This window comes from Myotis nattereri (genome assembly GCF_964212035.1).
Source record: "Myotis nattereri genome assembly, chromosome: 1".
Lineage (NCBI taxonomy): Eukaryota > Metazoa > Chordata > Mammalia > Chiroptera > Vespertilionidae > Myotis > Myotis nattereri.
Genome location: NC_138075.1, coordinates 153,880,281 through 153,907,903, shown reverse-complemented (window position 1 = coordinate 153,907,903; position 27,623 = coordinate 153,880,281). Strand labels below are relative to the sequence as shown.

Here is a 27,623-nt window from a genome sequence, read left to right as displayed (position 1 = left end):
AAGAATGTTGAGTATAAGTATTGAGGGGGAATTGCAGAGGGCAGGAATCAAGCTAGCAGCTTGTATTGATGAGTGCAAAATACCAAAAGTCGTTTCAAATTGCACAAGCCCTGGTGTTATTGGTGCCACTCGCCTAGGTGGCTTTGTGCCAGCTCAAAGTTCTCAGAGGCATTTCTAAATCAGCAAGACAGAGAAGGAAGCAGACCTAGGCAGGGGGGCCAAGATCAGATGCCCAGTGAGAGGCCAGAAAAGGCCTGAACGGAGTTTAGTGGCAAACAAGCTGAGAAGATGGCATTTTAGGAATCTAAACACAGAGAGGCTGGGCACATGCTGAGAAGTTCATTGCGGCAAATTGTGCAATAAAGCCTGCAAGTCCAGGTAATTTTAAAATAAATTGTAATCTGTTTTTTCAAAAGTAATATATTTTCACTTAGAAATCTTAAAAATTGGCTTACAGATAAGAGAACAAAATCACAATGAAGCAAGTATTATAGCAACTGTCAACATTTTGGAGTTTCACACTCCTTGTATTCATTGTTTACATAGTTAAATCTGCTTCATTCACATCTATGTACTCCATACTTTTATGTAATTAACAATTTAATAATTTTCCATTTAATTATAAAATCTGCATAAACATCATTTGTATGCATTAGTTTTACTCTTTGTACATTATTCTATCAGTATGCTATAATATATTCTCCATGCATTATAATTGCTGTACTGAATCGTAGTGATTTTTAAGTCCTTGGTCATTAAACTACTCTCCAGCTTTCTCTATTACTAGTAATGCTACAATAAACATCTATTTTAAAAAGTTAGGTAGTTTAATTAGGGTAGAATTGTAGAAATTAGATTGTTTTTGTATCAAAGCTATGCTATATTTTGAACTCTTTTCTGAGATTACCAAATCAATTTCTCAAAAGGCTGTGCCTCAGTGTTTACACTCTGATCAACAGAACAAGAAAATTCCTGTCTCATTGAATCTGTAACAGTCTTGGAATATCTCATTCAAGAATGTCTAAGCAGATTGATGAAATTAATACTTCATTTTTTGCACAGAAACATGATCTTTATTGAAGTATAATTGACATAAAACATTAGTTCAGGTATACAGCATAGTGATTAAATGTTTGTACATATTGTGAAACAATCCTCACAATAAGTGTAGTTAATATACATTTAATGCATATTTCATATATGCAAGTGAGGTTGAATATATTTAATAGTAATTTAGAGTGCTTTTTCAGGGAGCGGGGGTATATCTTAATGCACCAAATCAGGCATGAGAAGGAAGGGATGTGAAAGATTAAAACAGCTAGTTAGAATCCAGAAATTAATCTAACAACATTTAGTCCCTTTTAATGAAATCTCCTCTAATTATTAGGGATAATGCATGGTGGAAAGGAATTTGACAACCCCAATGCATTTATGTTATTCTAACATGGTCTTAGAATGATTAATCTTTAATTATTTTCTCCAAAAGCTATTTAATGATGTTCTAACCCTGGGCCCACCTACATTTCTAAGTTTAAATTAATAAATTAAAAGGGCAATTGAAATCCAGGCATAATTTGCCTCACAATGTGATGCAATAGGAAGTAAAACACCCATTTAAAGAGCATTTGTGAAAACTAGATTAAAACAATTTAATCAAGCATTTAAAGCCAATATTCATTTATAGGAAATTCAAGGGATGGAGGGAGAACTTCAGGAAAACCACAAATGAACCAATAAGACAAATCCAGAATGTGGAATTGAGGAAGGATAGTAAGAAGCTGGGAAAATTCAAGGGCAAGTGGAATGGGGTAACTGAAACAAAATAATTAAACAAGGCCAAACAATTTGAGCAATACAGCCAGCTAGCAAATCACAAGGTCTTATCTTCCCTCACCAAGGACAATCAGGAGCAAATGATTTACACATTCCAAACCTTGCCAGGGCAGACCCACATCAACGTCCCTCTTCAACGACATTTATCTTTAGAGATGAAACTGACCAGAGAATGAGCCTGACCCCTCTGAAAAACTAATTTTGGTGAATCAATATATTGAAAGAAAACTAATGAATATTCTGTTAAGACAACCCCCCAACCCCAGACCCTCTCCTAGGATTCCTGCCTATAAAAGAGACATAAAAGCCTCCAGACAAAGAACCCAGTATGGGCTCTCTCTGGAGCAGGCCCACACTTTTTCTTGGGCATGAACTTTTTACTCCGGAGTTTGCTTTAAAGTTCACCAGCAAAACAAAAGTGGGAGGGAGATGGAATAATATTGGTAAAATGCTGATAAATGTTGAAGCAGGGTGATGGGTATATGGATGGATATTCACTATGTTATTCTCCGTTATGCATATGTTTTAAAATGTTTTATAATAAAATATGAAACTAAGCATAAAATAGCAATAGAAAATCACTTCTGGAATGGCAGAATGAAGACCTCCAAAATGTGATCCACACAGGAGCAATGAGTGCAATGGATAAAGTAGTCAAAATTTATTTTTAAAACTCCTTCTAGCTGGTTTGACTCAGTGGATAGTGCGTCAGCTTGCAGACTGAAGAGTCCCGGGCTTGATTCTGGTCAAGGGCACATACCTCGGTTACAAGCTCCCCGCCCTGGTGGGGGCATGCAGGAAGCAATCAATTCATGTGTATCTCTCACATCAGTGTTTCTCTCTGCCTCTCCCTTACACTCTCTCTAAAAATCAATGGAAAAAATATCCTCGGGTGAGGATTAAAAACAAAACAAAACAAAAACTATAAATTAACCAAAATAAAAATCCAAGGAGTACTCACTCAAGAAAAATCGCTGAACATTATTAAGAAGATTGAGTTTTGTGGCATTTTAACTTGCCCTATGCCCATCATTCTATCTCCAGCTCATCAAATTCTCCAGGACTTCCCAAAGAACGAGCAGTTCCTCACCAGGAGCTCTGATGAATCTGCCACAGTCTAGACACCCAGGGTAGACAGAGATGGTGGCATGGGCTAGCAGATACCATAGATTCTTCCCTCTGTTGAGCACAGAGCAAGATGATACAAAGCCACAGCTCTCAGCTCCCCCTGGGGAAGAACAGAATTGATCTATGCATCCTGCTCCATCTTCTCTGTGGCTGACCAGAGAACTAGCATCTTCCTCACCAGCCTTGAAATTCTGATGGATTTAGCATAGTTGAAATAACAATATTGTATGTAAGCTCCAAGGTTATCAGACACACGCACACACACAAAATCTATAGAAGTTATACAAAAGAAAAAGAATTCAAAAGATATCCACTACAAAAAAAATCAACAAAACATGAGGAAGACATCAAGAGAGGAAAAGACAGATGCCTGAAACTAATACAAAATAACAATAAATGTAATCTGTAATTGAAATATATTTTTTTAAAAAGGAAAGAGAGATGAAAGAACAAGATTAACAGAAGACAACTATCAAAGTGATATAGTAGAATCTTCCCTATCAGTAATTACTTTAAATGTAAATGGCTAAACTCTCCAATCAAAAGACAAAGTGACTAATTGAATTAAAACAAAAAAACAAACAATACCAAGACTTAACTATATGCTGCCTATAAGAGAATCATGTTAGAGTCCAGAATCATGTTAGAACACAGAGCACACATAGGCTGAAAGTTAAGGGAGAGAAAAAGTGTGCAAATAGTAACCAAAAGAGAACAAGAGTGGCTATACATATCAGTCAAAATAGACTTTAAATAAAAAACTATCCCAAGAGACAGAGAGGAGCATTATAAAACAACAAAAGGACCAATCCATCAGGAAGGCATAACAATTATATATATATACACTAGAGGCCTGGTGCACAAAAATTTGTGCACTCTGGGGGCTCCCTCAGCCCAGCCTGTGCCCTCTTGCCATCAGGGACCCCTCAGGGGATGTCCACTTGCCAGCGGGGAGCAGGCCTAAGCTGCAGTAGGACATCCTTAGCACTGCTTAGGAGGCGTGAGAGGTTCCCGCCACCACCGCTGTGCTGGCAGCCATCAGCCTAGCTTGTGGCTGAGCAGGGCTCCCCCTGTGGGAGTGCACTAACCGCCAGGGGCAAGTTCCTGCATTGAGCATCTGCCTTCTGGTGGTCAATGTGTGTCATAGTGACCAGTCATTCCCAGTCATTCTGCTGTTAAGGTCAATTTGCATATTACCCTTTTATTATATAGGATAAAGGCCTGGTGCCTGGGTGGGGGCCCGTTGGTTTGCCCTGAAGGGTGTCCTGGATAAGGGTGGGGGTCCCACTGGGGTGTCTGGCCAGCCTGGGTGAGGGGCTGAGGGCCATTTTCAATCTGGCCACACCCCCTTCAGGATGGGGGTCCCCACTGAGGTGCCTGGCCAGCCTGGCTGATGGCTGTTTACAGGCTGGCCAAACCCACAGCGGGGACCCTCACCCCATGGGGGTGTGGCCAGGGTGGGTGAGGGGCTGAGGGCTGTTTTCAGGCTGGCCACACCCCCTTCAGGGTGGAGATCCCCGCTGGGGTGCCTGGACAGCCTGGGTGAGGGCCTGATGTCTATTTGCAGGCTGTCCAAGCCCCCCAGCAGGGACCCTCACCCCATGGGGGTGTGACCAGCCTGGGTGAGGGGCTGAGGGTCATTTTTAGGCTGTCCACGCTCCCCAGTGACCCAAGCTTCCAGCCTCTCCTTTTCTCTTTTCTTTTTTTCTGGGATTTATTTATCTTCTATAATTGAAACTTTGTAGCCTTGACTGTAGCCCAGGGCCAGCCAGGGCAGGCGGGAAGCTTGACTTCCTCCATTGCCAGGGGCAACCCAAGCCTCCTGCTCGCTCCAGCTCCATGGCCTGCGCCAGCTTAGTTGGGTAAATTTGCATACTCACTCCTGATTGGCTAGTGGGCGTGGCATGTGGGCATGACTTGAGCGTAGCGGAAAGACAGTTAATTTGCATGTTTCTCTTTTATTATATAGGACTAGACTAGAGGCCTGGTGCATGTAATTCATGCACTGGGGGTGGGGGGGTCCCTCGGCCCAGCCTGCCCCCTCTCACAGTCCGGGAGCCCTCAGGGGATGTCCTCAGAGGAGCAGGCCTAAGCTTCAGTCTGGTCTCCCTCTGCAGGAGGTGACCAGGCTGATCAGGGGAGGGCGCCACCCCCATCACCCAGCTGCTGCTGCCACTGCTGGCCACTGCAGCCACCAAGGTGTTTTCATCAACATGGACTCCAGTCTCTTCACCATGAAAAAAAATGACAATTTTTTTTAGGCATTTTCCAGATGTTTCTTTCATAAGATATGACATTTCTTTCTTTTTTTTTAATCCTCACCTGAGGATATTTTTCCATTGATTTTTAAAGAGCGTGGAAGAGAGAGGGAAAGATAGAGAGAAACATCAATGTGAGAAGGACACTTCAATTGGTTGCCTCCTGCATGAGCCCTGACCTGGGCCCTGGCCAGTGAGGAGCCTGCAACCTAGGTACATGCCCTTGATCAGAATCGAACTCTGACCCTGTGGTCAGCAGGCCGAGGCTCTATCCACTGAGCCAAACTGGCTAGGGCAGGATATGGCATTTCTTAGTCCCTGACCTTTGTTTTTCCCTCCAGGAGTGAGGTGAAAAACCCTAGATCACCTTCTTGGATTCTTATTACCGAAATTACCAAGAACACTGCAAGTGGCGTAGAGGGAGCTTAGCCAATGGGCAGTCAGAAAACGTGCTTCTTCTGCAGCTCATGCACAGAGGATCCCTGTGTGTGTGTCTGCTGGGGGCCTGTTCCCAGAGCCGTGCCGTGGCCACTCAGAGCAGACCCCCACCCCTGTGTGTGTCCCCTGGGGCGAGGGGGGGGGGGGCGTGCTCCAAGCCACGCTGGTCATGACTGTTAAGGCTTAGAGCCGGTCATGACATTACGGTGTCCTGGACAAATTTGCATATTACCTCTTTATATATATAGATAATGACCCAACACCAAAATACCCAAATATACAAAGCAAATGTAGGCAGAACTGAGAGAAGACATAGATAGTATCTATATCTGGAACAAGGCAAGGATGCCCACTCTTGCTAATTCTATTCAACATAGTAATGGAAGTCTTAAAACAAGAAAAAGAAATAAAAGTAATCTAAATCAGCAATCATTTGTGTTTTTATACACTAATAGCAAACTGTCTGAAAAAGAAATTAGGAAAACAACCGCATTTATAATAGCACCAAAAAGAATAAATTGTTTAGGAATAACTTTAACTAAGGAGGTGAAAATCCTGTATACTAAAAACTACAAAACGATGAAAGAAATTGAAGACACAAATAAATGGAAAGCTTTATGTACTGGAAGAGCTGGAAATGTATGTCCACAGAAAAACTTGTACATGAATATGTATAGAAGTATTATTCATAACAGGCAAAAAGTAGAAAAAGCCAAATGTTCATCAACTGATGAATGAATAAACAAAATGTGGTATATCCATACAAAGGATGTTATCTATATATATAAAGCCAAGCGACCAGAATGACGGCACAACTAGAATGACCGGAACGGCCAGTCGCTACGATGTGCACTGGGGAGGTCAACCAGCCCAATCAGGGCCCCAATTGGACCCCTCAACTGCCTGTGGCCTCTCCCCCTGCCTGGCTCCCTCCACAATCAGTCCCCACAACTCTGATCAGGACCAGGGCCGGCTGGCCAACCCCAGATTAGGGCCCGTCCCCCTGGCCAGTCCTGCCCCAGATAGGCCCCCACCCACTCCAATCAAGGGTGGGGCCAGCTGGCCAACCTCCCTCAGCCCCTTCCCCTGTCTGGCCCCGCCCCTGATTGGCCCCACCCACCCTGATTGGGGTGGGGCTGGCCAGCCAACCTCTTGTGTCCCCTCCCCACCACCGGCTGGTTTGATTGACCCCCATTGGGGAGGGCTGAATTCATGCACCGAGCCTCTAGTTTAGCCATAAAAAGGAATGAAATACTCTTAAGTGAAGTATAACATGGCTGGGCCTTAACATGCTAAGTGAAAAAAGGTAACCACAAAATGCTACAAAGTGTATGAGTACATTTACATATAATTTCCAAAACAGACAAATCTATAAAGACAGGAAGTAGTTGCCAGGGGTTGGAGGGAGAGAGAAATGGGACTTGTTTCTAATGAGTGTGAGGTATCTTTGGGGATGATAAAATTGCTCCAAGGTTGTATAGTGGTAGCAATTCTATGAATACACTAAAAGTTATTAATTAATAATTATTAATTATTAAAAGTTGATGAATTGTGTAATTAAAAAGGGGTGATTTTATGATATGTGACTTTTATTTCATTAAAGCTGTTAAAAATAGCAATTGTACTTTTTTTTCTCTCCAAATGACTTTTAATAAAGAAACTGTTTGTTTAACCAAGAGAGTGAAAGGAGATGCGTGCAATGAGACACTTTTCTGTGAAGCTGAATGATGGGCACTCCATGCCTATTCTGGGATTTGGAACCTCAGCTCCTGCTAAGGTAATCATAGTGGCCTTGGAGATGGAGGGGAAGCAGATAGGATCCTGATCAGAACTAGTCACTGCTCGAATTTGTGGAATACATATGGGCATCCCATTCTCTATTGGTAGGATGCTTTCTCTCCAGGTTAGGTTATTTTGTGCAGTAAGTCAGTGCTTTTCAAATTTTAATAAGCATAAAATATTTAAGGATCTTGTTAGGAATGCAGATTTAGATGCTCTACCCACAAAGTTTCTGATTGAACAGACCCTTGAGAAGGCTCAAAGTTCATATTTCTAATGAGCTACCAAGCGATTCTGCTGCTGTTTGTCCGAAGACCTCAGAATGGCACTATCAAGGGAGGTGAAGGGTGTCACCTTTCCGTAGGTCAGGGGTGGGTAAGTCTGTTTCTGTTATTCTCACCTACTGTCCAGTTGTAGCCATTTCACAGTATACTGGAATAAATGGAGCCCAGTTATCATGTTACCATAGGTCAGAGACTTCACAGTAAGCTTGCTTGTGATGAAGTTTCTCTATAATTTCTAATATCCAAGTTACCCCGTCCTTCACTACACAGAATATTGAGAGAAATCTCAGTGGCAAAAAGACCTGGAGGAAGAGAGACAAAATTCATGTTAGAGTTTTGGTGGTCTGGGTGGAAATAGTCTCTTAAGGCCAGTTTGTTAGTACTGTGTCAAGGGGAGGGCCAAGTGGCACTTGGAAATTCTCTCTCTTTTCAGAAGACTATTTTTATTTATTTTAAAATTGAACTTATTGGGGTGACATCTATATATATAAAAGCCAAGTGACCAGAACGCAGGAGTGACTGGAACAACCAGTTGCTATTATGCACACTGTAGCCAGCCAACCGGCCCAATCAGGAGGTGGCCCCTCTCCCTGGCCTCCCTTAATCAAGGGCGGGGCCAGCTGGCCAACCTTCTGCTTCCCCTGCCCCTGGCTTGCCTGGCCTGATTGGCCCCAATTGGGGCGGGCCCGCTGGACCCCACCCATGCACAAATTCGTGCACCAGACCTCTAGTTGGTTAATAAAATTATACAGGTTTCAGATATACAATTCTACACTACATCATCTGTATATTGTACTGTGTGTTCACCGCTCCAAGTCAAGTCTCAGTCCATCACAACTTAACCCCTCCTTAGCCATATCTACCCCCCTTCCCTCTGGAAATCATCAAATTGTCTGTGTCCATGAGTCTTTTTTTTCTTTGCTTAATCCCTTTATTCTTCCCACTCAGCCCCCAACCCCTCCCCTCTGACAGCTGTCAGTCCCTACTCTGTATCCATGAGTCTGTCTCCATTTCTTAGTTTATTTTATTCATTGGATTCTACATATAAGTGAAATCATATGGTACTTATCTTTCTCTGACTGGCTTATTTCACTTAGCATAATACTTTCCAGGTCTATCAAACGCCTTGCATGTTTCTGGTTCAAGCACTACAACCTTACAAGAACTCAGCTTCAGGGTTTTCTGGTGAGGTTTATGGTGGTTTTGGGAAAGTTGTAGGATAGTTTCTCGAGTATGAGAGCCATGTGGTGTGAATGTTGAGGACTGCAGCAAGACACTGGCATGTGTTGCTTTTCCTTTGATTTGGCTCTTCAATCTAAGCATAGCTAGTTAATCTCCATGGAAATAGTTAACTCATCAGGAGTTGAAAATTTTAAACTGTACCCCAGACCTTTTCATTACAAAGTGAGGTAGAAGGGGGTAATGGAGAGGGAATAATTACAGATAATTTAAAAGGTTCAGCCTGGTGGGCCAGGAGAAAAGTAAGCAGCTATGAAAAATAACAAAGCTGTGAATCAAAAATGATCACCAAAAAATAATTATGAGGTATTTTTGAGTGAAAAAGGAGTTTATTTTCTTTTACATTTTTTTCCTACCTCAGATGTTGTTTGACGTGTTTCTTCAAGTTTACATAAATAAATCACTAATGTAGTCCACCTAAAGTTAGATCTTCATTACATTGATAGATAATTTTTAGCATTGGATTTCTGGGCTGGAACCAACTTAATAACTTCTTATAAAGTGAATTAATTTAGGAATGTAAATATAAAGATTGTGTAAATCTATAGATCACATAGAGAGTATAAATGCAGAAGCAGGGGGTTAAACACAGCAATGTGCTAGGGCCAGCTCATGGCTCACAAGATTCACTTGTAAGCATCTTTCCCCCATATTGGTAGCTTGAAATTAGCCATGGGGGGAGTATTTGCATCATAGAAATTATCAAATACTAGAAATCAAGACTTTTCTTTAGTCAGTTGTTAAACATTTATCACATGTTATAAGTCAACACTTAGCTTTGTCACCTCTAGCTTCTAGACCTTAGAAAAGCAAGAGGTTCTGTCAACTAGCTCTGCTCATGGAATTGGTCATGTGTTTTTCAATAAGTGAGTCTTTATTTTTTATGCTCTTCTAGGTTGCTAAGAGTAAGGTGGAAGAGGCCCTTGAGAGAGCAATTGATGTAGGCTATCGCCATGTTGATTCAGCTTACATGTACCAAAATGAAGAAGAAATTGGGAGGGCCATCCAGAAGAAAATTGCCAATGGCACTGTGAAGAGAGATGACATATTCTGCACTTCAAAGGTGCTCTGTAGTGTTGCATATGAATCTTAGGGAAGTTCATTCTTAGCTGAATAATTTCTTGGCAATCCTCTCATTGGTTTCATTTTGACTCACTCTCAGAATATGGAAGACTGATTAGGAACATGCTGGGTGGGAATGAGTTCTCTTCAGACTTCCTATATTTGAATCTTACTCAATATGTGACCTTGAACTTAAACTTACTTAAACTCCATGCCTCAGCTTCCCAAGTTGTAAAATATATTATTTATGTCACAGAATTTTTATAGGTGTTATATAAGTACATATAAAGCTTTTAGAAAAACATTATATATATGTGTGTGTATATAGATATATATATACACACACATATATACACATATATACTTATACATATATATACATATATATGTGTATATGTATATATATATACTAGTGCCCTAGTGCACAGATTCATGCACATTTAAAAAAAATTAATTAGAAGATGGCTGGAGAGGCGGGATTGGGCAAGAAGGGCTGGACACACCCTGGAGCCAACCTCCCACGGTCCCTCCCCAGTGGCCAGCCACACCTGGGACGGCGCTGCAGCTCAAAGGGCATCTGTGGAGTGAGCAGGGTCCCTCTGGCAGGTGGGGCCCCTCATCCTGGCCTATGGGGATCAGGCCAAAACCAGCTCTCTGACATCCCCCAGGGGTCCCGGATTGTGAGAGGGCAGTTCTTGGATGATGCACCTTGGAATCGGGCTCCCTCTTCTCTGGTTCTGGGGTGCAGCACCCGAGAACCACACTGTTAAGTCACCACAGCTCGGCACCTCCTGCATTGAGCATCTGCCCCTGGTGGTCAGTGCACATCATAGCTACACGTCAGAAGATCAGACAGTTGCTTAGAATCTACATATATAAAAGCCTAAGTGACCATTACAACTGGACGACCAGCTGGTAGCTATGATGTGCACTTACCACCAGGGGGCAGATGCTCAACACAGGAGCTGCCCCCTGGTGGTCAGTGTGTTCCCACAGCCAACCTCCCGCAGCCGGCCAGCCAACCACCCATGGTCCCTCCGCCCAGCCGGCCTGGATTGGCCCTGATTGCTGGCCAGGTCAAGGGGCTCCATCCATGCATGAATTCCATGCACCGGGCCTCTAGTTTTGTATATATACCATATACAAATATACACAACTAGAGGCCCGGTGCACGAAATTCGTGCATTGGGGGGGCGGTAGTCCCTCAGCCCAGTCTGCACCCTCTCCAATCTGGGACCCCTCAGGGGATGTCCAACTGCCCTGTGGAATTGGGCCTACATGGGCAGTCAGACATCTCTCTCACAATCCAGGACTGTTGTCTCCCAACCGCTCGCCTGCCTGCCTGCCTGATTGCCCCTAACTGCTTCTGCTTTCCAGCCTGATCACCCCCTAACCACTCCCTGGCCAGCCTGATCAATTACTAACTGCTCCCCTGCTGGCCCAATTGCTCCTAACTGTCCTCTTCTGCAGGCCTGGTCACCCCTAACTGCCCTCCCCTGCAGGTCTGGTCGCCCCCAACTGCCCTCCCCTGCTGACCTGATTGCCCACAACTGCCCTCCCCTGCCAGCCATCTTGTGTCCACATGGGGTGGCCATCTTGTGTGTTGGAGTGATGGTCAATTTGCATATTACTCTTTTATTAGATAAGATATATAACAATATACATATAATATAACTAACTATAACTATAACTATAACTATATGTATATCCTTACCAGAGGACATGCTTAGAGAGAGGAAAGGAGTGAGAGAGAGAAACAATGATCAGTTGCCTTCTGTACATGTGCCGTGACCAGGAATTGAACCAGGAAACTTTTGGTGTACAGGACAAGGCTCAACGAACTGAGCCACTCCAGCCAGTTTCTCCTAAAGACTCTTTTTTGTTGTTGTTAATTTCTAAAGAGTTTTTTATTTTTTTGGTTGTTGTTAATCCTCACCTGAAGATATTTTTCTATTGATTTTTAGAGAGAGTAGAAGGGAGGGGGAGAGACACAGAGAGAGAAACATCATTTGTTGCTTCCCACATGCACCCCAACCAGGGCCAGGATTGAGACCAGGGCCAGGATGAAACCTGCAACCAAGTACATACACTTGAATGGAGTCGAACCCAGGGACCCTTCAGTCCGTGGGCTGGTGTTCTATCCACTGAGCAAAATAGGCTAGAGCTGAAAGACTCTTAAAAAAATAATCCCACAACCCTCCTCTTTCAACCATTGCAGCTGTGGGGCACCTTTTTCCGTCCAGAATTGGTCCAAACTGGCCTGGAAGTGTCACTGAAGAAACTTCAGCTGAGCTATGTGGATCTTTTTCTTATTCATTTCCCAGTAGCTTTGAAGGTGAGCAAAAGTTATTTTACTTTGGTTATCAATATAAACATTGTAGCTGAATGCAAGAGAGGAAATAGTTTGTAAAATGAGAAGAAACATACATAATACTTTAAGATTCCCTATTTTTTTGGCTGTAACTATCTCCATCTCAGTTCATTATTTCAGCTCCAGAGAGACAACCCCTATGCTCCTGAATCTGAACCCAATGCCCACCTGTGTCTGGGAATGTCCTGATCTGGAGGTCAGTTGAAGTCCAGGAAATCCAAAGAGGATGAGACTCAGCCCTTGAGAGGCTGACAGGTCGCTCTCTCATCTGACCACCTCCGAGTGGAAAGTGAGGTGGGAGAGCACAGGAGCAAGGAGCTTGCTGAGCCATGCTCCATGCCAGGCTCTCTCTAGAGCAGGGGTGGGCAACCTTTTTGTGAGTGCGTGCCAAAACCAGCAAAATCTCTGATTCAAAATTCTTCTGCGGGTCAACCCTAATTATTTGATAACATGTTACGCCTACTTGATATCTCTTAAGGTGTACATATGTGAAGAACCTTGAAGAAATAATAAAATTCATTCGAGCGACAAAAACACAGTATATGATGATGGAAAATACATTTATTCTTTAATGTATACATGTTATGTAAAATTATTTATTTATCTAAGATGCACCTACACTGAATTTATCGGAAAAATAAAAAAGTCGATATTAAGAAAAAAATTGTAAATGGAAGATTATAAGAGAGGGTTTCACGTGCCAGCAAAAGTTACTGGTGTGCCATGTTTGGCACGCATGCCAGGAGTTGCCCACCCCTGCTCTAGAATGATGTCCTGGGGGTCTCATACTGTCCTTGACACAAACAATATTTATTAAACCTTTAATGGCTAAAAACAATTCTAGGTGTACTTTCTTTCCCTTTATCCTAACCTTAAAATTCCTTTCAAAAATAAGGATAGATTATTCCATTAGTCTCACCAGCTTGGGTAAAGTCAGACATGGCTTTATACACCTTCTCCTTCTTGCCTGTATTCCAGCCTGGGGAGGAGATTTTACCAAAGGACACAGATGGGAAACTCATTTTTGATGCTGTGGATCTCTGTACCACCTGGGAGGTGAGTATAGCTGCCTCTGTGGTGAGAGAGGACAAATGAGAATTCAGGAAAGGTAGATCTAGTCCAGTTCTGCCACCTGAGTAGACTCAAGCAAGTTCCTGAAAACCTTCTGCCTCAATTTTCTCAATTCATCCACTTAATAATTCAATTAATACTTATTGAGTGCCTATGACATACTTAGTACTTAGTGCTTCTAAATACTCAGGCAACATCAGTGAATAACACCAAGGTCTCTGGCCCCATGGGAACTGAGAGTGCAGGGGTTGGGACACAGATAGGCAATTAAACACAGAATGGGTAGGGTAGGGCTTTGAGAAGATGAACTTTGATCAAAGACTTGCAGGAAGTGAGAAAATTGATTATGTGGATATCTGAACAAAGAGTGATACAGGTCAAAAGAAGACCAAGGCAGAATTATTAAGATGGGAGAGAACCTACCATGTTCCAGAAACAGCAAGAAGACATGTGTGGCTAGAACAGAGGGAGTTTGAAGGGCAATAATAGGAAATGGGGTCAGAGAGAAAAGCAGGGGCCACCCTCTTTTTCCCGTGCTCAGCTGCTCCACTTCCTGCTCTCCATCATTGAATCAAATTTTACCTGGTGTTCAGCTAAAGATCATCTGGCTTCTTTAGCTCTGTCTTGCCCACTTGCATTCTTTTCTTGCTCTTATGTTCTTACCCATTTTTTTCTATTACTTTTTATTCTCCTCCTTTGGCCAATGATGTTTTTTTGATTGACAATTGAACCTTTCAAGACTTTCTCTCCTGCTCTGGCTCATATTCTTTCCCTTCCCCACCCCCTACTCTCATTGTGCTCCCATTAGGCTTCTCTATCCAGTTACACGCATGACCTCTAACAATCCCTTCCTACCCAGGCCCTGGAGAAGTGTAAGGAGGCAGGATTGGTCAAGTCCATTGGTGTGTCCAACTTTAACTGCAAGCAGCTGGAGATGATCCTGAACAAACCAGGACTCAAATACAAGCCTGTATGCAACCAGGTGAGCCCCATCCATGCACTACTGACTTCCTCTCCTTCTTCAGCTTACTTTTTTCTCACGTCCACAAGTTTCCAGGGGCACTCCCTTTAGTACAGTGGTCCTCAACCTTGGCTGCACATTAGAATCACCTGGGAATCTTTTTGAAATCCTGATTTCTGGGCCTCATCCTCCGGAAATTCTGTTTCTTTGTTATTAATGTTGTGGCCTCACCCCATAACAAGGAAACAGAATTTCCAGAGGATGAGGCCCAGAAATCAGGATTTTTAAAAGATTCCCAGGTGATTCTAATGTGCAGCCAAGGTTGAGGACTACTGCTCTAGTGTATTGTAACTTTGGACATCAGCTGCTTCAAGAGAACAGAATGTGTTTCAAGTTGTTGAAGACAGTTGCCAAGGCCATGTCACTTTATTAAAAACAAAACAAAACAAAACAAAACATGTAAGGGTCAGGTTGGAGTATAATCTACTAGGTGTTATGGGGATTGGTCCTAAAAATTTAGAACCAACACACTATTGAGTTTTCTTATCTCATAAAAGGTCAACAAAGTTGGAACACTTGTGTATAAAAGAAAGTGGGCGATTCATCTTTAAGTCTGACAGCTCTTGAGTTTTGTGCATGAGAACCATTGAGCCCCTTGATAGTACAAAATCACTCACAAACAATGTGAATGTACTTAATACTATTGAACTGTACACCTGATAATTGTTTAAGTGGTAAATTTGTTATGTATATTTTACCACCATACATTTTTTTTTTTAATTAAGAAGGCTACCTGTTAAAATAAACTCACTTTAATGAGCAACACATACACCTACTTGTCTTGGAGAATAGTGAAAGAAGCCAGGCGTGTTGAAATGGCCTACACTCCCTGGATTATCTCATCTCTTTTTAAACATCTTCCATGCAAACTGAGAGGATGGCAGTCAATCGATATATTAAATGTCAGTAAGGCTTATTTTTTCTTATTTTTAGATAAAAATGCAAATGAGGGTTCTAAAAAGTTGTATTTTGTGCCCCTTGGGAGGTTTACTTCCACTTTGAAATCACCAATTACCAGAAAGGAAAAAAAGTTGGTTTTGACTGAGTATTTGTTGAAAAATTAAGGGAGAAGCTGGATATTTCCTGAGCTCTAAAGGGGGATAGTGTTTGGCCAACTTGAGGCTGATTGGTTGGAGGGCGTTTACATGAAGAAGACCCAAGAACACCACCATGGCCTCCACCCTGAGAGTCGGGGAGCTCTGTTCATCTCATCATCGGAACTCGTCTTCCACAAGTGTTACTGGGAAACCCCTGGTTTGGCTCGGGCTGCCTATTGCTGGGTCCAATAATGAAGACAGGACTGAATAATATAAGGTGTTTATTGAGAAGGCTAGCCAACCAAGAAGACAGGGCACTTACAAGCATCAAATCCTGCCTTCCAGCAAGGTGCAGGGGACAGGATTATAAAGGGGAAGGGTCTGGGGTGAGGAATGCAGCTACGTGCAGGCCTGGGGGTCACAGACGTCAGCTATTATAATTAGTCATCAGGTGAGGAGATGATGTTGATGAGATGATGGTTTGACTCCTGGTGTGTCGGCCTGACCATGCTTATCAGTTCTGCTTGCTGGATTCACAGTTGAGTCAGCTCCCCAATCGCTTCGCACAGGCCTTGAAAAGGAAACTTTAAGAAAAACTTAACCCCCTATTCACATAAGTATATGTGTTCTAAGATTTAAAATAGCATGATTACTTTTCAGATTAATTCAGGTGCTCTATCGATTAGATTTAGATCTCCCCTATCCCAAGCACTGAGATCAATATTGTGATGCTATCTCTGGGTAGGTAGTCAGAGCTGAGACTTGGGAAGCTCCAGTGGTACAGCTGTGTGACAAGCATGTGTTTGTCCATGTAGCTGGTGTTCCTAAGTATTTTTGACACCATGCAATACAGCACTGTATGTTCCTTGTAAACTTGGTGTTGGTGGTTCTATAATCCCATGCTTCTGTTTGGTGTTCTACAGGTAGAATGTCACCTGTACTTCAACCAGAGCAAACTGCTGGACTTCTGCAAGTCCAAGGACATTGTCCTCACTGCATATGGTGTCCTGGGCTCTGACCCTGAAAAGGAGTGGTAAAAAAAGTTATTCTCTAAAAAGTTATTCTCATTATAGATTCCATTCCTCTTGGAGTCCTCTCTCAAATGTCTGGGGGAAATTAGTAACTCATCTTTGTCAACCCTTTCCCTAGCCTACATTGTGAAGACCCTATGAAACATCTATATATATATAAAGAGTCAGGGTCCATAATGTCCACAACGACCGAAGGCTCAACCGAACACCGGAAGTCACCACCAGCCAGGGCAACCCAGCACTGGCTGAAGCCAGTGCCAGCACAGTGACCCAGCACTGACTGCTGAGGGGACTGTGGATCAGACCCAGAGAGAGGCCTACAGAGAGAGACAGGCTCTGATCCGCAGTCTCTGTGGCAGCTGTTGATCAGCCTTTGCCTCTCTCTTTCTCTCTGGGCTTTGCCAGCAGCCGAGCCTCTGTTTCTCTCCCAGCCTCCACGGGGGAGGGGGAGCTGCTGATCAGCCCTGCCTCTTTGATCGGACCCAGAGATGGGCCCAGAGAGGCTGACTGGCATAGAAACCAACCAATCAGAACCAAATCTGGGTGAAGTGCCAGGAGCCAATGGCTGCCTAGGAGGCGGAGCTTTTGACGCTGACTGGCATAGAAACTGACTAATCAGAACCTAATCTGGGTGAACTGCAAAAGCAGAACCTAAGGTGGGGAGTGAGGGGGGGTGGGTTTAAGGGCAGCAGCTGTTTGGTGTAAGGTGTAAGAAAGCAGTTCAATTTTTTTAATGACCAGTTTGGCAGTATAGTGCATATGGCTAGCTATCAGTTCAGATATAGGGATTATGTCTTTTTGTCTGCCAAGAGCATCTCCTCCTGCTGAAGAAGGCTTTTCCACCCCATTTAAGCAATCCTATCCTATATAACCTATCTATACTAATAAAAGGGTAATATGCTAATTAGACTGGGTCGACCGTCCATCTTCTGGATGTCTGACTTCCTTCCAGACAAAGCTATGGTGGGGGGGGGGGCGGGGGTGAGGCAGAGGCAGTTATGGGCTATCAGGCCAGCAGGGTAGGGCAGTTGGGGGCAAGATCAGGCTGGCAGGGGAGGGCAGTTAGAGGTGATCAGACAGGCAGAGGCAGTTGGGGGTGAGATCAGGCTGGCAGGGGAAGGCAGTTAGGGGTGATCAGGCAGGCAGGCAGAGGCAGTTAGGGGCAATCAGGAAGGCAGGCAGAGGCAGTTAGGGGCAATCAGGCAGGCAGGCAGGTGAGTGTTTAGGAGCCAGCGGTCCCAGATTGCTAGAGGGATGTCCCACAGGGATTGGGCCTAAACTGGCATTTGGACATCCCCCAAGGGGTCCCCGATTGGAAAGGGTGCAGGCTGGGCTGAAGGAACCTCCCCCTCCATGCACAAATTTTACGCACTGGGCCACTAGTTTTATATAATAAAAGCCTAATATGCTAAGTGTCCGGTTGTCCAATTGGCCATTCAACCAATCAAAGTGTAATATGCTAATGATATGCCAAGGCCACTCAACTGCTCACTATGACATACACTGACCACCAGGGGGCAGACACCCCCCACCAGTAGGTTAGCTTGCTGCTGGGGTCCAGCCAATCAGGACTGGGCGAGAGGGTCAGACACGCCATGGAGCCCTCTTGCTCTCCCTCCCCAGCTGGCCAACCTCCTGTGTTCCTCCCTGGCCCAGATTGTGCACCAGTGGGGTCCCTCGGCCTGGCCTGCACCCTCTCACAATCTGGCTGAGGGACCACCCCCCTCCAGAGTGCGCAAATTTTGTGCATCGGACCTGTAGTTATTAAATAATAACATTATGAGTAAGATGTTCATAAATTCCAGGGTTGGCTATGAAGAGTGAAAAAAAAAAAAAAAAAAAACAGCCCAAGCCATAATTCGAGCACTTAATAGTTGAGTCATGCGATATAAGCGACCTCTTCTGCGAGTTTTAGTTTATTTCTTCAAAAGCAATGCAAATTATGCACCTTTTAGTGCTGGATGACAGAACTGAGAGAATTAATTGAAAGTATGTTTTTGGAATAGCAAATTCTTATACAATAGGTAGTTATTTTTTATGATGGTGGTTATTGGGTTTTAGCTTGGGTAACCATTTTGTCCTTTTGACTTATTCAAACTTTTACTAAATTTCTCAGAAATGTTTTTAAAAATATACCTGGTTTCCCTTTGTCTTACTTTCTCTTGTTCTTCTTTGGATTTACCAAAAGAAGCAAAACTGGACCTTGAGGTAGCCAGAGGGTAATGAGGAAGATCCTAGAGGACTAGACTCCCCCAGCCCAAATGAGAAGCCCACCCCCCAACCCTGTGAAATGGATATGCAGCCTCAGACTCAGCACTCTGCCTCCTCCCCAGGGTTACCAAGAACTACCCAGTTATCCTGGAAGATCCAGTGCTCAATGTCATTGCTGAAAAGCACCAGCGAACCGCAGCTCAGGTGGCCCTGCGTTACCAGCTGCAGCGGGGCTTGGTGGTCCTGGCCAAAAGCTTCACTGAGAAGAGAATCCAAGAGAACTTCCAGGTACAGGGTAGGGTTGAGGGCAGCAGGGACTGACAGTATAGCATTTCCCTAGTATGGTTATTGGTGAGGCTGTCAACGTGTACTGGGTCAAATTTGTCTCCTTGTACTCTGTGCATGGAAGAGTTGTATTTAATCATTCTGTCCTCCACCTGCTACAGGATGAGGGGGTGCATGAGGGTTGGAAAGAACACTAAACAGGGTCAGGTTTAGTCTCAGTCCTGATTTCTAATCCAAATGCATAGCCCCAGGGCAAATCATCCCTTAATTTCTTCAGCTATAAAATGAAGGAGTTAAATGAGATGAGGTTTGGGCTCAAATATTTCTAGGATTCCTTTGCTACATCAGCACAGCCACCCCATAGAAGTCTTTGAGGGTGGTCTGAATTGCCAATCTCAACTATTAGAGTAGAAAATTCTCATGACTTTTGCCAGAGAATGACCCCCAAGTTAATGACGATTATCTCATAAAACCTACATAAATGCCTACTTCATTTGTGTCTGTGTCTGGGGAGATGGAAGGTGGGAAGCAATTGCCTCAGGGAACTTTAATAGTTCTTCTCACATTTCTACTAGGTTTTCGATTTCCAGTTGACACCAGAGGATATGAAAACTCTAGATGGCCTCAACAGGAACCTTCGCTATTTTAAAGACACTTAGTAAGTAGCTTGTTCCATTGCAGACACTGGGGAGCATGACAGGGAAGGAAATCCACTTATTCCCATCCACAAAGGGCAAGGTCTTCTCTCCCCTCCTCCTTTAGGAAACTTGTTGGAAATCCTTTTTCTTGAAGCCTTCAGACCACCTTTTCACTGTTACCCTTGTGTTCCCTCTGTCCTAATGCTACTTAAATTCTAGGGTCAATTTATTAACATCCTTTGCATAGTGCCTCAACTCTTGCCTTCTCTCCCCGTCTTACTCATTGATCTAAACAAAACCTGGTTAACTCCCATCCCTATTCACATCATCAGTTTTTCCCTCCTCACAAGATTATTCCTTAAGGCATTCAAATGTGTGCTCATCTTTAAAAAAAAAAAAAAATCCTCAGTGGAGCCTACCTCACTTCCCAGGTACCCCAGCTCCACCCACTTCTCCTTTTATAGAAAAACTTCTAGGAACAGGCTATACTTGTGCCTCCAGGGTCTCTCTTCTCCATCTCTTTCGAATCCACACAAATCAGGCATTTGTTCTCCACTTAGCCAACACTATTATCAAGTTAACCACAACCTCATTTTTGCTGAAACCAGAGTGGGCCACTCTGACCTCCAAGAAACACTTGCTTTCTTTGGCTGCTGAGCTTTGCCCTTCCCTCTCTCACCGTCTCATCTTATAGTCTCAAGTCCTTTGCAGGTTTCTCTTCCTCAACTTGACCTCTTAACTTTGAAGTGACCTAAAGCTCAATCCCAGACCTCTTCTCTTTCCTATCTATCTATTACACTCTTCTCTATCTATAGATAGAAATCACCACATCCCTGGTGATTTCATCTAGTCCCATTCTTTCAATGCCATCTAAATAGAGACTCCCCCCCCCCCCCAAATTACTTCTAGCCCAGACCTAGGCCCTGGAACAAGAGTTACAGATCCATTTACTCAACTCCACTTGGATGTTTAAGAAGCATCTTAAATTTATCACCAGTGATGGTATTTGCAGGGCTACCCCTTCCGCCCTTTCAACCTCCCCCCCTCATTCATGTTAATATCAAGTCACTACTGGCTTCTCCCTGGCTTCTCTATTTCAGCCCCAGAGCCAAGAGGTTACACAGTAGACCTGGTCAGGCACTCCCCCTTGTGGTACCTGGTGGCCTGCCATGTCACTCAGAACAAAGGCCAAATTCCTTACACAACCTACAAGAGCCAACAGGGGGCTCCCTCCCTACATCTCTGGCTCCAGGACCTACTGCTCTCCCCTCTGACTCCAACACAGCTCCAGTGACATGTTGGCTGCTTGTCACATATGCCAAGTCTGTCTCCGGGCCTTTGCACTGGCTCTTTTCTCTGCTAGAATGCTCCTCCTCCAGGTGGCTGGATGTTCAGTTCTCCCCCTTGAGAAGTCCTAACTCAGATGTCACCTCTGTAATACCTTTTCTGTCACTTTATCTGAAAATGCACCCCTGTCCAGCACTTTCTTTCCCTCTACCCTGATTTATTTTTCTCTTGGCACCTATCCCTAATTAACATGCCATATAGTTCACTAACCTATTTTTGGTTGTTTTTTTGTTGAGCACAGAATGCTAGATCCTTGGGCATGTTTTTATTGTATTTTTAAAATATTTTTATTATTTTCAGAGAGGAAGGGAGAGAGAGATGGAAACATCAATGATGAAGGAGAATCATTGATCGGCTGCCTCCTGCAAGTCCCACAATGGGCACAACCTAGGCATATGGCTGAACTGTGACCTTCTGGTCCATAGGTCGAAGCTCAACCACTGAGCCATGCTGGCTGTGCAAATCCTAGGGCAGGTTTTTAAATAAGCTACTCTTTCCCTGAATAATCAATAAATATTGGTTGAATGAATAGGTAGAAGGGTAAGAAGAAGAGAGAATAGAGGATCAGGTAGTACACCTCAACAATAATCAATAATTATTCAGTGATTTAGCATTTTCTTTCTTTATTTTTAATTGATTTTTAGAGAGAGAGGAAGGGAGAGGGAGAGAGAGAAAAACATTGATTGGCTGCCTCCTGCATGCTCTCTTCCATGGATCAAATCCTTGGCTCAGAATTGAACCAGCCGCCTTTTGGTACACAGGAAAACACCCAACCATCTGAGCCATACCAGCTAGGGATGATTTAGCATTTTCTATCTCAAAAATTTTATGTATGTAGAGCTTGCTAACTGGAAGCTCTCTATTGAAGTGACTTATTTTATAATCATTGTATCCATCTTCAGGTCAAGTATATACTTTTCTGAGTGCTTGGAAGAAATGGAACAACAATCATATTTTTATCACATTCCTCATCATCAACTTGAAATGTTTGTTAACTTCATATATTTAACCAGGTTAACATTGTTTTAAAGGAAGGCATAATTCATTTCTGCCCTTTTGGGAGATTAAAATTGCAACACAAAGAGTTTTATCTCCTTAATTTGTAGAATAATATACCTGCAAAAATAGAATATAATAATTTTTTTTTGTGTAGGTGCTCAAGAGCAAGTAAGTACATTTGTATTTTATAATGTATGTATTACATTAGTACATGGTTATTATAACACTAGTTGGGTTTGCACTTTCCGATAAAGAAAATTATTAATTATTAATTTTCATACTTAAGACAGTTTAAAAGAAACCTCTCTATTCAGCCCAGAAACAGTGACTTGACTAAGGCTCTCCTTTTACCTTTTAGTTTTGCTGATCACCCAGATTATCCATTTAATGATGAATATTGACAACAGTGTCAGAGGGTGCTCCAGATTTTGGTTGATGATTGGAGAACATCAAGGATGAGGAGATGTCTGGTTTATTTTGTGCCCCTCGGCCTGACCAGTCACAGTATGGCTTGAGTCCCTGGAACAGGAAATAAAAGTCTCTAAACTTGTTCTTTCCCCCCTGGAATAAATAATGATACAGTTTGAACAACCTAACCTACCACTGCTTTGGCTATTTTGTTTCTTTGTTTTGTTTTGTGTTTCCCTGTGTCACTGAGGTTGAAATGCTGACATCCCAGGAAGTAACCATAGTGGATATGAACTCTCAAAAAAACAAAAACAAAAACAAACAAACAAAAAAAAAAACCCCACACAGAAAACTAACCATTTACTATACTTTTAAGTGTTCAAAGTCCACTTTTTTACCTGTCTGTAGTTCTTGTTTTATTTTCTCTTTTGTTCTATAAATTTGCCACACCATACAACTTTATGAGACATTTTAAGGAGATTTTAAACTTAACACAAATCCATGAAAGGTCCAGATTTCAATTAAAAATTACTCACAATACCAAGAACAAGGGAGATACCAAATTGAATGAAAGATAAACAACAAATTCATGCACCAAGATGACTTAGATATTAGAATAATCTGACAAAGGTTTCAAAGCAGCCACCATACAACTGTTTCATCAAACAATTACAAATAAAGTTGGGACAAATGAAAAAAGAAAAAAAAATTCCACAAAGAAACTTCAAAGCAATTTTTACAGCCTGAAGAGAAATGGTGCTGAGGGAAACCAGACACAATGAGGCAGGGACACCAGCGGAATGGTACACACATTTGAAGATGTGCAAGATATTTTCCTCACGGCTGAAACTCTTTACAAAAATACTGACTATTTAAAGGAAAAATAGGAGGAGAAGAGATAAACCAAAGAACTTATATACTTACTAGAAGCCTGTTGCACGGAGATTCGTGCACTAGGCCTTCTTTTGCCTGGCTGCTGGCACCCGTTTTCCTCCGGCTCCTGGGACCCAGGCCTTTGGTCCGGTCACAGCGGAGAAGCCAAGCCTCAAGGCTAGGCTTCCCCCCTCCGGCCACAGTGAGGCTTGGCTTCTCCGCTGTGGCCGCAGCAAGGCTTGGATTCTCCGCTCAGGCTGCAGCAGAGAAGCCAAGCCTCTTCAGTCTTCAGTCTTCAGTCTTCAGTTTTCAGTCTTCAGTCTTCGCTTCGCGCCTGCGTATGCAAATTAACTGCCATCTTTGTTGGGTTAATTTGCATAGTCGCTCTGATTGGCTGGTGGGTGTAGCAGAGTGACACCAATTTGCATGTTTCTCTTTTATTAGTGTAGATATGTACCGGTCATGGACACTGGCAATAGGGTAGTGAAAACCTGGGAGGGTGGGTAGGGTCTGGGAGGAGGGGAGTAAAAGGGGATGGGAGAAATCTGTAATACTATCAACAATAAAAACATATTAAAAAACAAAAATAAAGGAAAAATGATAACACTGTATTGTGTATTACATCTTGGAGGAATCAGTATAACAAAGCACAGGGCAGGAGTAATGAATGTGCACTACTACCTGGTGCTTCCATTATGATCTCATTTCACTTCGGAGAAGAAGGGGTAGATTAAGGTGCAAGTGAGCTCCAGACCCACCCCTTAAATGTCTGCTGGGTAGGTGGCCTAGGCCCTCATTAAGTAGACCCGGGTCTCATAACATGGTTGAGGTAAAGGCCCTCACTACCTACTTTCTGTCTTTTTCCTGATTTCTCCACAATCTCCTGTTTCACTTTATTTGCCCACTAGAGGCCCGATGCATGAAGATTCATGCAAGAATAGGCCTTCCTTCCCCTGGTTGCTGGCACCGCCTTCGCTCCAGCTGGAGGCGCCTTTCCACCTTCACTCTGGCCAGGAACCACCTTCTGCCTTCGCACTCTGCCCAGAGGCCCAAAGCAGCCAGGGCAGGGCGGAACACCTGTGTCTTCACCATAGTGATGACGCAAGCATCCTGGCCCAGCTGTCGCCATCTTTGTCATGTCAATTTGCATATTCCCTCCTTATTGGCTATGGGTGCCACTGTCTTTGTTGTGAAGTGATGGTCAATTTGCATATTCTGTCTTTAGTAGATAGGATTGTCTATAAGGCCTGTCCACAACTGGCCACATCTCCCCTTTGCTGAGGCTGTTTTCTTCCCTGCTGTGTGTGCCTCTCATTTTCCACATATCTTTGGGTTTTCCATTCCAATGAAAGGAGAAAATGCCCAATGGGACAGGTATCGATTGAGATGAGCCACCCCCACCCCATTCCCAGTCATCAGGAACACAAACCAGCCAGCTGACACAAATAGGCTCCTTGAAGTGTCTATATTTTCTCGCATAGCCTGTGTCTGCAGGCCCTTGGGTGGGAAAGAACTCCCACAGAAGTCATGTTACCCAGAGAAGAGCAGGGTCCCAGGGGAGGAGGGCTTGTGAGCCAAGCTGCACAGAGCTTTTCAAGTACCATGTGTAGGAAACTATTGGAGAATGTGACTGCATAAACTCTGTGAAACTTCCTAATCTTTATACTGTATATTTTGTGTATAAGATGGCATTATTTTTTCTAAAATCATCTGACTGAAAATTGAGGGGCATCTTATACACATAACTAAACCAAGGAGGGAGCCATGCAGGTATGTAGCTGCCCATACCTTGTCAAACAGGCTTCCTCCAATCACGAGCCTTATTGTTACTGACGTCAGCTGATACCCTAAGTGCACAGATGCAACAGAGAATGGAGCATTCTGAGCCCATAAAGCTATCAAAAAATAAAAATAAATACCTGTAAGCAATTGTCTTACTCTGCAAAATTCAAACTGAATGTAAACAGCTATGCAAAAGAACATGGAAACAGAGCTGCAGAGAGACAATATGGACCTCCTTCCACTGAGTGTATGTTCAGACAGTGGAGAAAACAGGAAGAACAACTCCTTAAGATGCTAAAAAAGAAGAAGGCCTTAAGAGGAAAACCAGCAAAGTGGGCAAACTTGGAGCAGAGGCTTAAGGCTTGGGTTATGGAGCAGCGCCAGAGTGGCTTATTCGTGTCAACCAAGCTTATTCAATGCCAGGCAAGAATGTTTGCAAGCGGAATGAACATTGTTGATCTTACAGGAAAGGCAAAATGGTGCTTCAATTTCATGAGGAGAGAAGGGTTGGCCATGAGAACATGAACAAAGTTAGCTCAGAAAATGCCACCAGTTTATGAGGATGATCTCACATATATATTAATAGGTGGTGACTCTGAAGACAGCAGTGATACAATGGAAATTGGAGAAACTGATATGTCTGGAACTAATAGTGATGGAGAAAAGAGCAGTGATGCAGTAGAGGCTGAATAAAGTGACATGCTGCATAATATCATAGTACTGGTATGTAAACATTTACCTTCAGTAATTACTAAACAAAACATGTTCTAAGTTTAAAATATCAATTTATTAATTTTGGGTTGGAAAAGTGAGGGGCATCTTATACACGGGGTGTCTTATACACGGAAAAATTCAGTAATTCCCTTATTTTTTCTATCTGTTGTTTCTTTCCTTACAATGACTCACAAAGTGTTTAAAAATAAAAACAAAAACAAAAAAATCTTAAAAAATCTAACAGGCATTGCAAAGGCACCTTCTTGAGCTTGAAAGTTAGTTGGTCTCTGACGCCACCTGGTGGCAAATGTACCCAACAGCTCTTATGCTGGCTGGGAAATAAATGGTAAATGCAAAGATAGGTGATGCATGCATTATTCAGGATTCCATATTTGAGTGTTTGCTTACAGGCCAAAATTTATTTGTAATACTGAAATCAACATTCTCGGGGCTTCCCTGATCATTTTCAGACATGCATAGTGCAACAAGAATTGGGGCCCCCTGAGCTGATTCCCACTGGGCTGCAAGGAGAGACTGTTGTGCCTCTTCAGCTCTCACTGTGTCCCTTACAGGATCTGTTTAGTGCCAGGTGCTCCTCATTTGTATGATTCTTGTTGGTGATTTTACTATTTTAAGTGTTCCTATTAGAAAAGCTATTTAAAAGTTTGTAAAACTGTTTCTATAAAAGATAAAGTGATTATAAAAATGGTAGCTATTATTACAACATGGTACCCAGACACACTTGTGTATGTCATCAGCATCCAAGCTTAAAGTATAAAGATGTAAATTTTCTCTCCAGCCTGTAGAGTCTTTGAAAGGTGTCAATTATTTATGGCAATGAGACAGTGTAACATGTGGAGGTCATTTAGACGATACTATGATGAGTTAAAATTATGTAGTTTATGCAAAATTAAAGGCTCCATGATGTTTATTAATGTTGCTTATCAAACTATCAAGTGAACAGTTGCATGAACTGTATGTCCAGTATGTGTTTGTCTTTTTAAAAAGAAAATTACAAATTATATGTTTGTTGTGACTGGTTTTGTGAGATGTCTTTATGCACATTTATTACATATTTTATAAAACTGATCTCTGTATGTCATAGTCATGAACAAAGATTAAAAGGATTCACTACAGAAATGATTATTCTTGAATATTGGTATATTAGGCCACTTTTATTTTCTTTCATTGAGCTTTTCTGATTTCTTCGCATTCTCAAACAAGTGGAATAATTTAATTAAACAGAAAAATACCGTCAGTATTAATAAAACACTCTATTAGGCAATTGTGCAGAACTTTTCGTAACATAAACAAGGAACATCTGGCAATCAATTTATGAAAATGAGCCTTTTTAATCTAACATAATAAAATATTTCATAGCAGCTTAAAAATGCCCCCAAAGTCGTGCTGAAGTGCTGCCTATAGTTCCTAAGAGCAAGGAGGCTGTGCAGTGTTTTATGGGAAAAATTATTGTTAGATAAGCTCTGTCCAGGCGTGAATCAACAGTGCTGTTGGCTGAGTTCAGGGCTAATGACCCAACACTGTAAATGCAAAATAAGGTGTCTTTAGACAGAGACACACATGGAACAGGCGATGTATGATTGGATGATGAAAACGTTGTGACCAGAGGCTCAAAGCAGTAGCTCAGTGCCTGTGAGCCTGGGTTGCGGTGACTGTAGAACGCAAGCACTGTGGGTGCTCCTGGGGAGACGACAAGACCTCGGTACTGGTCTTCTGGAAGGAAAGATTTCAATAAAGAGACAATGTGTAGCAAAGTATATAAGAATTTATTGGCTGCAGCAAAAGTATACTTA

General features: G+C 42.8%; 1 protein-coding gene across 2 annotated transcripts; it reads left to right on the top strand.

The window, feature by feature from the left end:
- Positions 1-211: 211 nt before the first annotated feature.
- Positions 212-22,626, top strand: LOC308520439 (aldo-keto reductase family 1 member C3-like). Of its 2 annotated transcripts, none has more exons than XM_081092995.1 (10): positions 212-378; positions 7,315-7,434; positions 9,855-10,022; positions 12,240-12,356; positions 13,371-13,448; positions 14,323-14,445; positions 16,445-16,554; positions 18,886-19,051; positions 19,624-19,706; positions 22,391-22,626. In XM_081092995.1, exons 2-10 carry the CDS (start codon positions 7,348-7,350, stop codon positions 22,431-22,433), a joined length of 975 nt encoding a protein of 324 aa, XP_080949121.1. In that variant the 5' UTR covers positions 212-378; positions 7,315-7,347; the 3' UTR covers positions 22,434-22,626. The 2 variants fall into 2 exon arrangements, with proteins under 2 accessions (XP_080949121.1, XP_080949122.1); XM_081092996.1 differs by having other exon boundaries at positions 271-378; positions 7,335-7,434.
- Positions 22,627-27,623: the final 4,997 nt, after the last annotated feature.